The 12,510-nt window shown below is 58.6% G+C and overlaps 1 protein-coding gene across 14 annotated transcripts in view; it reads left to right on the top strand.

The window, feature by feature from the left end:
• The window catches only part of CAMTA1 (calmodulin binding transcription activator 1), a 986,830-nt gene that overhangs the window by 890,580 nt on the left and 83,740 nt on the right, over positions 1-12,510 (top strand). For all 14 annotated transcript variants that reach the window (XM_031010110.3, XM_031010103.3, XM_031010096.3 and 11 more), the window contains one exon: positions 2,613-2,747. In XM_031010110.3, the coding sequence (XP_030865970.3) occupies positions 2,613-2,747 (135 nt within the window). The remainder of the gene's footprint in view (positions 1-2,612; positions 2,748-12,510) is intronic.

Genomic DNA, 12,510 nt, shown 5'->3' with positions numbered 1-12,510 from the left:
TAACCAAGATAACTGGTGAAAACTGTATCCCAGCAGTAGAATATGGTAATAACGTCACCTGGGAAGAAGCAGGTTCCTTCTGGAACATGGATGAGCAGAGGCCTCTCGCAGACTGGGACCTGGATGATGGGATGGAGCCAGTCATGGGAAGTGGGAGAAGCATCCAGGCCAGGTAGAGGGTAGGGGAAGTGCAAAGGCCCTGGGGCAGAAAGAGGTTTGGCAACGTGGAGCATCTAAAGCCTGAGAAAGGCACTGGCTGCAGGATAGTGAGTGGGGTACGGGGAGCTGAATACAGTAAGACTGGAGATGATAGCAGGAACTAAAATAAATCGTGTCCATCTTTCTGCATCATAGGAAGGAGTTTGGTTTGATTTTACTTGCAATGGGAGGCTGTTAGCTTTAAGCAGGGAGTGGCTTGATCTAAATGATGTCTTTAAAGATGATTCTGGGTGTGTGGGAAAGATGATTCTGGGTTGTAGGGAGGAAGAACAGAAGCAGGGAGAACATAGGAAGAAGGCAGAGGGCTGATCTTTCCAGATGTAAGGAGAAGGGCTCCCTTGGGCACCACACTCCCCCTGGTTTCCTGTAGGGGTGCTGGGCTGTGGCCCCCGGTGCTGGATTATGGGCCTCCCGACACCCTCCCAGCAGGAGCGGGTCTCAGGTGCGCTGATGTTGCCTTCGACAGGAGGCTAATGAAGGGGTCTAGGCAACAAATGATGGCGGCATGGACTACAGCATCTGCAGTGGAGATGGACAGCAATGGATGGACCCAGGACTTGCTGATGGACTGCATGAGCGGGGAAGGGAAGAGCGAGTCCAGGAAGCTTCCTGGGTGATGGAACTGCAGGAGCAGGGCTGCTGGGCTGGGACCCCAGAGACCACAGTAGGTCCCCTCTGCTCTGTCTCTCTGGGAAGGAAGAAATGCCTTGGAGTCTGCCACCATTCCAGCGTTGCTGCAGGTTGTGCACTTGCCAGAAGATGGTGGAAGAGCAGCAGCAGCTGAAGAGGCCATCCCCCACCGCCCCAAGCTGGGACACATTGTCCCAGAGAAGCCGTGAGTTCTCCAAGGCTGGCCCAAGGAGGCTGCTAAGAGGAGCAGCCCTGAGCGGGCTCCGATGGGTGTAGGTGCTGGCCACCTGCCTTCCTGTTGGCAAGCCAGGCCAATCTCCAGGGCAGGCATGCGACCACAAGCTTGGAGACCCGCCCAGGGACGCCAACAGAGTCATAGCAGGTTCTGGACTTGGCTGGGGCTCCCTGCCCAGGCACCTCGGAGGTCCTATGTGACCTCCACTGTGGAGTCCTTTGGTTCAGGTTGTGGCCTGGAGCTGAGGTTCCCAGCCAGGGTGGAAAACACAGAGGAAAAACCCATGGGTCCCCTTGGACAGTGACTCCCGAAGGCCTTCCCTGGGGACAATGGCAAGATGGCTGCTGCCTTAACACATCCACCCAGGATGGACAGCGGCCACCGGTCAATGAGCTGGTTTTCCCATCGGGACTGGGATCTGCATCAGAGTCCTCAGAGGAAAGATGGAGCTCTGCTTGTCCTAGGGAGCGGCTGGCTTGGACGGCTTCCTCGACTCTATAAGCTTCTGAAAACCAAGGGCCCACACAGTAACGTGATCCCCACGCATGTCCTCCCTGGAAGTCTGTACTGGGGAGGCCCTGGGTATCGGTATCTGGTATTCCAGAAAAGCAGGGCAGAAGGCACAGAACCCAGACATCTGCCAGGGACGAGGCCTGGCAGGGCAGTGTGCACACCCACCATTGCCCACGGGCCACCTCTATGGGCCACAGGCCAGCCCCCAAGATGCCAACATGAGCCGGGGAGAGGCAATCTCAACCCAAGAGCTGAAGCTGGTCTCCACCGCAGGCTGGCTTTGTCTTACTCACAGTGAGAACATACCTCGTTTATTCCACAAATAGAGTTATTTGTTGAGCCCTGTGTTGGGGCCACAGCAGTTAACGAGACCTGCCAGGGCCCTGTCTTCCAGAGCTTACTGTCGGGCCACTGGAGGGAGGTGCAACCTTCACATCAGCATCCCCAGCTCAGCACCCACTGGGGCTGAGCTGGGGCCAGGGTAACAGAGGCACATCTGAAGCTCCTTCATCGGGGAAGCAGAAGAACTTCTAAAAATACAAGGGATGGCTGGCTGTTCATCAAGTCAGGACAAGCTTGTAGGAATAGGTGAAACAAAATAAGCGCAAATAAGTCCAAAGCAAATTTTGTACCCGAGCCCCACCCAGAAAGGATGGGACAAGAGGGGAAGTCAGCCAGCCATGAGGCAGGGATGGGGGCCATTCACTCATTCACTTGTTCAGCCAGTCTGTACTGAGCACCCAGCCCCTGCCCTCACTCGGAGGACAAAGCAAAGGGGCAGTTACATACCTGGGAGTGATCACAGGACAACTGGCTGAGTCTGGGCGAACCAAGAAGGTTCCTAGAAGCAGCATTCTGTTTGGGCCTCGAATGAGCAGGCATAGGCTACCATTAAGGAGAGCTGGACATTAACCAATGAAGGGTAGTGGGGAGGGGACATTCCAGGCCCTGTGTGGTTCACCAGGCTGTAGGTACCCACCCATCCCTTGACCTGGTCTTTTTCTCTTGCTTTCAGCCCATGACACTGGTCTTGTGACCCTACAAGTTGCCTTCAACAACCAGATCATCTCCAACTCGGTGGTGTTTGAGTACAAAGCCCGGGCTCTGCCCACGCTCCCTTCCTCCCAGCACGACTGGCTGTCGTTGGACGGTAAGAACAGTGCTTGGGTCGTCTTGCCAGGCACCAAGGGAGAGGGATGCTTGGGGACTCTGTGCACAAGGTGTGAAAGAAGAGTAAGCACCCAGAAAGGGGCAGGAAGGGGTGCCAATGTGAGCGAAGGAAGGCCGACTGGGTCTCCACCGCCAGGCTGAGTGCCTATGCTGTCAGCCATTTGTGTCTGGACACTGGCTGGCCCCACCCTCAATCTCGGTCTCTCCCTGGGACAGACTGAAACATATGTGAGTGTGGGCCTGTGGCTGGCACGCCTGCTGGGCTGTCTGAGTGGCCAAGCAAGCCCAGGGCAGCTAAGAGGCTCTGGCGAAGGACCCCAGGCAGCAAGGTCCAAGCACCCGCTGTGCCCCTCCAGGGCTGTTTCCATGGGCTCCTGGAAGCAAAAAGGGGTCCCAGAGGCCATCGCCAAGCCCCAAGCCTCTCGAGAAAGAGGATGGGGAGGCAGCTCAGGCCTGGGCTTCTTTCGAATTTGGGGACTTGCTTCTGCCTTTTGGGGCTAACCAGCCAAATCTTCTCCTGGAAGCCGTCAAATACCCTCAACTCCAGCTTCTTGGCTGATTTTAATTCCACCTCTGGCCTGTACGGCCTCTGTGGCAAGCCCAGGATCACGACTGTGGCAGAGGGTAGAGTGTCAGGGACCCCAGTGGGCTTCAAGGGAGCAGGCAGGACCTGGTGGTCAAGGAGAGGCAGGGACTCAAAGAGCTGCCAGCCTTGGCCATGGGGGTCGGTGAGTGTTGGTGGTTCCCCTTGGGGTACCAGGGGCTCTGCAGAGAAGAGCTGCCAAAGGCAGGCTGGGGACACCAGAGCCAGAGGCTGCTGTTTCCCACCTGGACACACGTCAGGAGGCCCAGAGCTAGCCAAGGCCTGGGGGGCTGAGCCCAGTACACTGGGGATGCGGTAGGAGGGATGCCTGTCCATAACCTCAGTATCAGGTGAGCCCACAGAGGTGACACTCCATGGGGTACCTTGCTGGAGGCCTTGCTAGCCCAGGATGTTGAGGTCTGGGCTAAGCTGAGCCTGAGCCCCTTGCAGGGGTGGGTTCTCTAAGCAACACCCCCTCACGCACCCCGCACCCACAGCTGGCCTTTTGGGTCTCACCTCTCAGACTGCCCCTTGCTGTTGTCTGCTGGAGGATTTCTGGGCTTGGGTACATAGTTCATTTCCTGAACCACCCAGTGTGTAAACCTCAGCCTTATCCCAGTCCCTGCCCCAGCCGAGAGAGAGGGTGCCGACAGCTGCCCTGGCTGGTGAACCCTCAGGAGACAATTCCCCGGGGCGGCTTTGGGTCTGCAAACCCTAGCATGGGCTGCCCTGGGGCACCGAGCTGCCCTTGGCAGCATCCCTGGCTGAGGCCGGAGCCAGGCAGAGCTGTGATGACCACCCACAGGATGTAACAAAGAAGGGCAGGGTGACCAGGGGCTCCCGTTTAGGAAATCCGGTTTTAGTTTTGCAGAACAAATGGGGAATGGAGTCAGGAACTCTGCAGAGCTCTGGCTCTCCCTGAGTGACTTGGCCGGCCTCACTAGAATGAACCCAAGGATGCTGGGACCACTGTAGGACCCTGCCTGGCAGATGGAGCCTTTTCAGAGAGCAAAGTCACAGTCAGGCAGTGCCCCAGAGCTCAGGACACATCTGCAGGCCCCCTGGAAACCCAGAGAGCCAGCTGTACCCCAGAGGCTACGGCACGGGAGGATGCTGCCATAGAAACTGGGGGGAAGGGGAGCCACCCAACTGCTTCATGACAGACACACCCCGGGACCTCAGCCACCCCAGGCCCCTCGAGATGGGCCTGCCGCCAAGCTGGGCACCTGCTCCCTAGCTGCCCCCTCCCCCCAGAACTTTGAGCTCTGAACTCTGTGGGCCTCCAAGTTGAAATAAGCACCCCTGCACCTGCAGGATACACAGGAGGGTGACAGGAATTGGGGCGGCGATGACATCAAGGCCTGGGCGTCCAGCAGCATCGCCTCTGTTACCACCAGCCAGGGCACAGCTAGGGGAACAGTGGCTCCGCAGCTTGGACCCCCAGCTCAGAGCGCCCTGCTGAACCAGAGGGGACCAGCCTGGGGTCCACCTCGGCCCAGGGGCCCTGCAGAGAGCAGATCAGGGCCCTGAAGGACGCTTTCCTTTGGTCTGGGCCAGTTGTCCTTTCAAGGAATGAGTGGAAGGGAGGCAGGGACAGAGGAACTGCCAGACCCCACCTGGCTGGGGAGAAGCAGGTCTTCCCTGGCTATTCTTTTTCCCCCTAAATGAATACAAGGCACTCACCCACCCAAGGGCCCAGCCTTCCCAGCATTTCACCAGCTTGATAAATACTAAGGGAGGGGAGGGGAAGCAGCGCCGCAGTCGCAGCGCAAAGGGGGCCGCGGGAACAGCTAGTCGGGAGCGCGGGGGTCCCGGGCCTCTGGCCAGCCACGGGGCCTGGCCGTGAACTTTGCGTCCGGGCCAATGCTGCAGTGGCCAGGCGGTGGTGAGCCTTCCGTTCCCCGCCTGTCCCTCCCGGCCCCTCCCCTCGGTCTCCGCAGCTTCTCGGCTCAGCCCCTCCCGTCCCCGCGGGCGCTGGGCCGATTCTCCCTCCGCGCTGGCCGGGCCGTGGAGACGGGTTCGCCGCGGAGAGGAGGAGGGCTGGGGAAGGGGTGGGCGCCAGGGGACTGCAGCGCGGAGCAAACTGGGGCACGGCTGCCGGCGGCGCGCGTGCACACACTCTCTCCCACGCGCGCGCCCTCCCGCCGACGCGCAGCCGCAATGCGGGGCCCTTCGCGGAACTGCTGGCGGCGCCGCGCTCTGCGGGGTCTGGGGGGGCCCGCAGGGACTGCGAGGACCGCGGGACTAGGAAGGCCTGAGCCCGGCCACCCGCCTCCGAGTGCGCCGCACCGTGCGGCGGGGACCGCAGGCCTTCGGTGGGCGGCGAGCCCTGGCTCCCTCGTTCGGTGGCCTCTGCTGCATGTGGGATGCGCCCTTTGTCCCCTCTGCCATGCGCGGGGGAAAATGTTTGAGGGCGGGGAAGAGACTGTCTGCCCTCATTTGATCTAAAACATGAATTTGTTTGCTTGGCTAAAGGCCGGGTTGGGGGCGTGGGCCCGGGGCGCAGAGAACTCGCGCGCGCGCGCGCGCAGCAGCAGCAGCAGCAGCTGCTGCTGCGGCGAAGTCTTTGTCCCCGCGGCGCAGCCTTTGTCCCCTTGGCGTAGCTTTTGTTTGCGCAGCCCCGCCCTGCGGAGGGCGATCTTCCCCACGTTGGGGCCGGGGGGCAGGGACCCGACGTCCCCAAAATCTCAGCTGGGGCGCAGCCATCCTGGGAGAGACCGGGCGTGGAGATGGGGGAAGGTGGGAGGAGGAATCGCAGCCTTCTGGATCCCGGAGCTGCAGCGCCTCCCCCAGACCTAGGGGTCTTCCCCTCCCTTCCCCTGCACCCCACTGTGAGCTCCAGGGTCAAAGGCCCTGTCTGCTGGACCCCCATCACTTAGCCCAGGGCTGGCACGTGGTGGGCTGCAGTACATATTTGTGATATGAATGCAGGCACACGTGAATGAGTGCAGGAGGGACTGTCAAAAAGCTGAATCCAACTAGTGGTAAGGAAGGTTTCACAGAGGAAGCGACCCCCTTGGTGAGACCTGAAGCCTGAGCAGGGTTAGCCCGGGAAGAGGGGGCATCAAGGGTGGCAGGAGAGGGAATGAGCGGCTGCCTTTAACCCAGGGTCTTCGGGAACTGCCGTTTTCACCATTTCTCCTCCACCCACAAAGGTGCGGATTCAGAACAAATTTCCTCTGTCCTGACCTGACCCCAGGCCATTTGCACAGGACCCCAGGGAGGTCTGAGCAGGCCAGCTCTTCATACAGAGATGCAAGGGGGACCTCTTCCAGGCTAGAGATAGGTAGGCAATGGGGTTTACCCTGGAGACCCACTGGGGAGGATCTCTGGGAAATGTCGCTTATACCTGTGATAGGTCCTACGGATACAACAGCCAGGGCCGTGCTGAACTTCAAGAGGATGCTGCCTGTGTAGATTTGGCCTCGCCTGTGCCTGTGTTTACAAAGAGAATAAACCCAGGCGGTTCAACACTGCAGCCCTGGAGCTGAGGGGGTGGGGCGGGCCCTCTTCTGGCCAAGGACACTGGGACACCTTTAAGTGACCTGGGTCCCTAGAAGAGAAGGTGAGCAGAACTTTTATGTGCCTCTTTCTTGTCTTACAGCATCTGATTCTCCCCCAAGGCCAAGTTGAGAAGATTTAGGGTGCCCTGTCCCCACCCCCACCTGCTGGCCCTTCTTGGAACCCCACTAAGCCGCTTAGACTTAGACTTTATTTTCAGTGCTTCTCAGGCAACTGAGCCTCCTGCCTGGGTGAGAGGATTGGAGTGAGACCTGTGTGCAGCTCCCCTGGGTTTGGCTGGTCTCCTGGGCAGGCCCCCTTCTGGCCTCAGGGGTGAGGGGGGACCCTGTCATCTCAGGCAGAGCGGGGAGCATGGACTAAAAGCTCAAACTTCATTATCCAGTTGCCTGCTTCCTGGGCAAGCCTCAGTGTAAGGTGGGTGAGCCCAGACAGCTTGCCCCTGCAGCTGGCCAGAGACAGACGGGGTTATCCTGTGACTTCTCGGGCAGCCTGGCCCTGGGGTAGGTGTCTGGGAAGACTGAGAGCCTCGCTCCTGTCTAAGCAAGTGGAGAGAAGGAAAGGCCTCTCGGTTTGGCCTTCTGATCCGTCCACGCTTTCTGTGCTAACAGATGGAAGATGTGTCTCTGGGGCAGCCCCTAGCTCTGCCCCCACTTCAGAGCTGCCACCTTAGGTGTGAGAGGGCCTGTCCCTGGCATGTGGCTGTGGTCCTGCTGGCCTTTCCTTGTGGGCTGATTCTAGTACCAGCCTCCACCCACCAGAGCTGGGAGATCACACACTGTCCCAGAGTCCAGGGGTACATTCCAGGGACAGTGGGAAAGGCCATTCTAGCTGGGACACTGGTCCCTGGGAGGCCTCTGGGTGCTTCTTCCTCTAATGGCAACACTCCAGGGCTTTCTGCTGAGTGGGCCTGGGCCGGCCGCTCCTAGGCTGGCTCCCTCCCTCAGATCCACCCAGCCCACCTCCCAGCAACCCTCAGCTGGCCCATGAACACATCGCATGACATGGGATGCTGTAAGAGAACATACACAGAGTTGGCTGGGTGCGGTGGCTCACGCCTGTAATCCCAGCACTTTGGGAGGCCGAGGCAAGCGGATCACAAGGTCAGGAGATCGAGCCCATCCTGGTTAACACGGTGAAACCCCGCCTCTACTAAAAATACAAAAACAAAATTAGCCGGGCGTGGTGGTGAGCGCCTGTTGTCCCAGCTACTCGGGAGGCTGAGGCAGGAGAATGGCTTGAACCCGGGAGGCGGAGCTTGCAGCAAGCTGAGATTGTGCCACTGCACTCCAGCCTCCAGCCTGGGTGACAGAGCGAGACTCTGTCTCAAAAAAAAAAAAAAGAGAGAGAACATACAATGTACACTGAGAATACATTCCAAAGGCATCACTTGTCCCAGATGATGGAAGACAGAGGAGCAAAAATTATTTCTTTGCTAAATAATGTAAAATGCCTTTGCTTTACTAAAACCAATACAGTTTGTATTGTGGAGCAGAATACAAAATTCACAAGAATTTTTCAGATAAGACAGCATGGGTGAATGGTCTTGACTTCAAAGAGCTACTTTGAATTACACCCATAGTGAAAGACTGGAAGCCCGCACCTCCCTCTCCCACCTCCAGGAGCTCTTTAGGGGAGCTGGAGAAGCACTGACCCAGGGGTCACCCAAAGGAAGAAAGGACGCCCGCCCCACCGAGAGCTTTCTGGCATCCACCTGGAGTGGGGACTGGGGCCAGCACAAGCTGGTTAGCACATGGTCCCCTGGGTACTTCTGTGCATAGCAGTGACAGGTGGCAGAAGCAGCTGGCGTGAGCCGGTCTTGCACTCGGGACCTGAGGCTGAGTGGCAGGAGTCACGTCCTCTCCGAGCCCAGCCAGTGCCATGCTCCAAAGCACAGGGCCCTCCTCGTAACCCGTCTCTCGCTGTCTGTGGGGCCTCCGTCATTACACATTGCGGTGGGTGTCTGTCAGCTTGGGTGCATGTGCTCCCCAGGCCTGCTTTCCTCAGCACCGCAGTGGGTGGGAGTCGCATCAGCATCCAGTTTGGGGAGCATCTTAGCCATTGAGGCTCCTAAGGAGCCAGCTGTGCTCCTCAGCCAGGACCAAGAGGCCTGGTCCTCAGATCCTCCTGGGACAGTGACTTCCTGCCATTTGCAGCTGGAGCCACACCAAGCAGACCTGTGTAGAGCTCCTCTGTGTGGCAAGGAGTGGGTCACCTTGGAGCTGGGTCCCACCCGGCCTCCTTGGAGCAGTGGCAAATGGTGCCCTGCGGAGAAATGGCCCTTAGGAGGAAGCTCGCCTCTCAGCAAAGGCCGAGGGGCAGCCTTTGCCACCCTGTCCTGGCCGTTGGGGCAGGAAGCAAAGTTGACTCCGTGGAGGACGCCCCAGGACTCGGGCAGATGTAGGCTCCTCTCCCAGGATTGGCTTCCCTGCCACCTGTGGGCCAGGTGGCTCCTTCCAGAGTGTGCATGACTATGGCAGCTCAGACCCTCCAGGGGTCAAGATCAGCCAGCTTTTCCTGTGACTGCCAGACAAATGCCCATCAACTGGGTGGCTTCACACAGAGATGTGCTCTCACAGCTGTGGAGACTGGAAGCCAGAGCTCAAGGTCCCAGAGAGCCGTGCCCCCACTGAAGGCACTAGGGGGGGACCCTCTCTGGCCACTTGCAGCTGCTGATCATCGTTATGGATCCATGGCTTGTGGCAACAGAACCCCAGTCTCTGCCTGCACTGTCCTCCCTCTGCGTGTGTCTGTGTCCCTACTTTCTTTTAAGGACACCAGTCATTGGATTAAGGTCAACCCCATCCGGTGTGAACCCGTCTTAATGAATTACTAATTACATTTGTAATTTACTAATTACAAAGACTCCATTTCCAAATCAAGTCCCATTCTGAGGTTCCCTGTAGACATGAGCATTTGAGGAACACTGTTCAATGCAGGACTCCATATCTTGTAGGCTTAGTCCCCAGGGCATGGTCCTGGGCATGATCCCCGCCATCAGGCCTCACTGAAGGCAAAACTGACCCCCAGAAAACACCAGAAGCCTCCTGAGGGTTTGTTGTGCACGGGGTTCTGCCCTAGGTGTTGTGAGAGGCGCAGTGAAGAAGCCGCACAGGTTAGGCTCCGGGGACTCCGCGGTGTCGGGGAGTTCACAGGCACCGTCCCGCGGTCACAGGTGGCGTGTTTTGAGGAGTTCGCAGGCACCTTCCCGCGGTCACAGGTGGCGTGTTTTGAGGAGTTCGCAGGCACCTTCCCGCGGTCACAGGTGGCGTGTTTTGAGGAGTTCGCAGGCACCTTCCCGCGGTCACAGGTGGCGTGTTTTGAGGAGTTCGCAGGCACCGTCCCGCGGTCACAGGTGGCGTGTTTTGAGGAGTTCGCAGGCACCTTCCCGCGGTCACAGGTGGCGTGTTTTGATGAGTTCGCAGGCACCGTCCCGCGGTCACAGGTGGCGTGTTTTGAGGAGTTCGCAGGCACCGTCCCGCGGTCACAGGTGGCGTGTTTTGAGGAGTTCGCAGGCACCTTCCCGCGGTCACAGGTGGCGTGTTTTGAGGAGTTCGCAGGCACCGTCCCGCGGTCACAGGTGGCGTGTTTTGAGGAGTTCGCAGGCACCGCCCTGCGGTCACAGGTGGCGTGTTTTGAGGAGTTTGCAGGCACCTTCCCGCGGTCACAGGTGGCGCGTTTTGAGGAGTTCGCAGGCACCGTCCTGCGGTCACAGGTGGTGCGTTTTGAGGAGTTCGCAGGCACCGTCCTGCGGTCACAGGTGGTGCGTTTTGAGGAGTTCGCAGGCACCGTCCTGCGGTCACAGGTGGTGCGTTTTGAGGAGTTCGCAGGCACCGTCCCGCGGTCACAGGTGGTGCGTTTTGAGGAGTTCGCAGGCACCAGCCTGTAATCACAGGTGGTGTGTTTTGAGGAGTTTGCAGGCACCGTCCCGCAGTCACAGGTGGCGTGTTTTGAGGAGTTCGCAGGCACCGCCCTGCGGTCACAGGTGGCGTGTTTTGAGGAGTTTGCAGGCACCTTCCCGCGGTCACAGGTGGCGTGTTTTGAGGAGTTCGCAGGCACCGTCCTGCGGTCACAGGTGGCGTGTTTTGAGGAGTTTGCAGGCACCGTCCCGCGGTCACAGGTGGCGTGTTTTGAGGAGTTCGCAGGCACCTTCCCGCGGTCACAGGTGGCGTGTTTTGAGGAGTTCGCAGGCACCGTCCTGCGGTCACAGGTGGTGCGTTTTGAGGAGTTCGCAGGCACCGTCCCGCGGTCACAGGTGGTGCGTTTTGAGGAGTTCGCAGGCACCAGCCTGTAATCACAGGTGGTGTGTTTTGAGGAGTTTGCAGGCACCGTCCCGCAGTCACAGGTGGCGTGTTTTGAGGAGTTCGCCGGCACCGTCCCGCGGTCACAGGTGGCGTGTTTTGAGGAGTTCGCAGGCACCGTCCCGCGGTCACAGGTGGCGTGTTTTGAGGAGTTCGCAGGCACCGTCCTGCGGTCACAGGTGGTGTGTTTTGAGGAGTTCACAGGCACCAGCCTGTAATCACAGGTGGTGTGTTTTAAGGAGCATCACAGGAAGTACAGTTCCGTTCAGTGTTTATTGAGCATTTACTATATACACAGCAATACGTATTTAGGGAAGGATGCAGATATGGGAAAGATCAGTTCCTGGCTTGGAGGAGCCACTCACAGGATGCTCTCCTGTTGGAATGCTCAGGGACAGCCATGGGGCAGCAGGATAGGGCGGCCTCCCACAGCCACCTGCCATGAACACACTGACCAGCTTGGCTCCTGCCAAGACCACAGCACATCCCTGTGGACCCCACGGCCTGATTGTCTTCATTCCACTTGAGGACTCCCAGCCCCTGTGTCCCCATTGATGGCCCCTTCCCCAGGCGAAGCCCTCTGGCTCTGGGCAGTGCGATTCTGCCCCTCCCTCCCACTCCCCTGCTTGCTCCTCAGTCTCCAAGCTTCTCCTTCCAAAATTCTCTGTCATGTCCGCATGGCTGGCTCTCTCCTGACTACCCTCTTCTCCCTGCCCACGTTCCCTGAGGGCTTCTTCCCAGCCAGGGCTCTCTCTCCCACCTACTAGGGTGCAGGGATGGCTGCCCCTCTGTTTCTCTTCTTGGATCCAGGCCATCCATCTAACGGCCTACAGGGCAGCTTGACCCACGTTTCTCTTGGGCAAGCCAGTAGGTCCCAGGCAGGACAAATGGCCGTTCTTTCTCTTTTCCCCAACCTACCTCTCTGATAACATTCCTGACCCCTGTGGATAATCCCACCCAAAAACCCAGGAGTCACCCCTTGCTCACTCCCTCCCCGACATCCCAATACTAGCCTAGCGTGTTTCTTTCCTTTATTTCTCTCACATTCTTTACTTCTCGCCATCCTCTCTGCCACCACCTTAATTCAGCCGAAACTAATCAATTGTGCACGTCCTAACCAGTCTTCCCACCTCCTTCCACCTGGGCTGCCTGGTCTTCCATCACCTGGTCAATATGAACTCGGCATCTGCTGGGTGCCAGGCACTGTTCTGGGCTCTGGGGAATCCTTATTCTCCTGTAGTTTCTATTCTAGCGGGGGAGAAAGACAACAAACAAGATGCAAAGGGAACTGTCAGATGTTGATACCTGCTGGGCAGGGAACTTCCCCTGGATGGTCTGGG

Source organism: Gorilla gorilla, chromosome 1, assembly GCF_029281585.2.
Source record: "Gorilla gorilla gorilla isolate KB3781 chromosome 1, NHGRI_mGorGor1-v2.1_pri, whole genome shotgun sequence".
Taxonomy (NCBI): Eukaryota; Metazoa; Chordata; class Mammalia; order Primates; family Hominidae; genus Gorilla; species Gorilla gorilla.
This window is presented reverse-complemented; position numbering and strand designations above follow the sequence as displayed.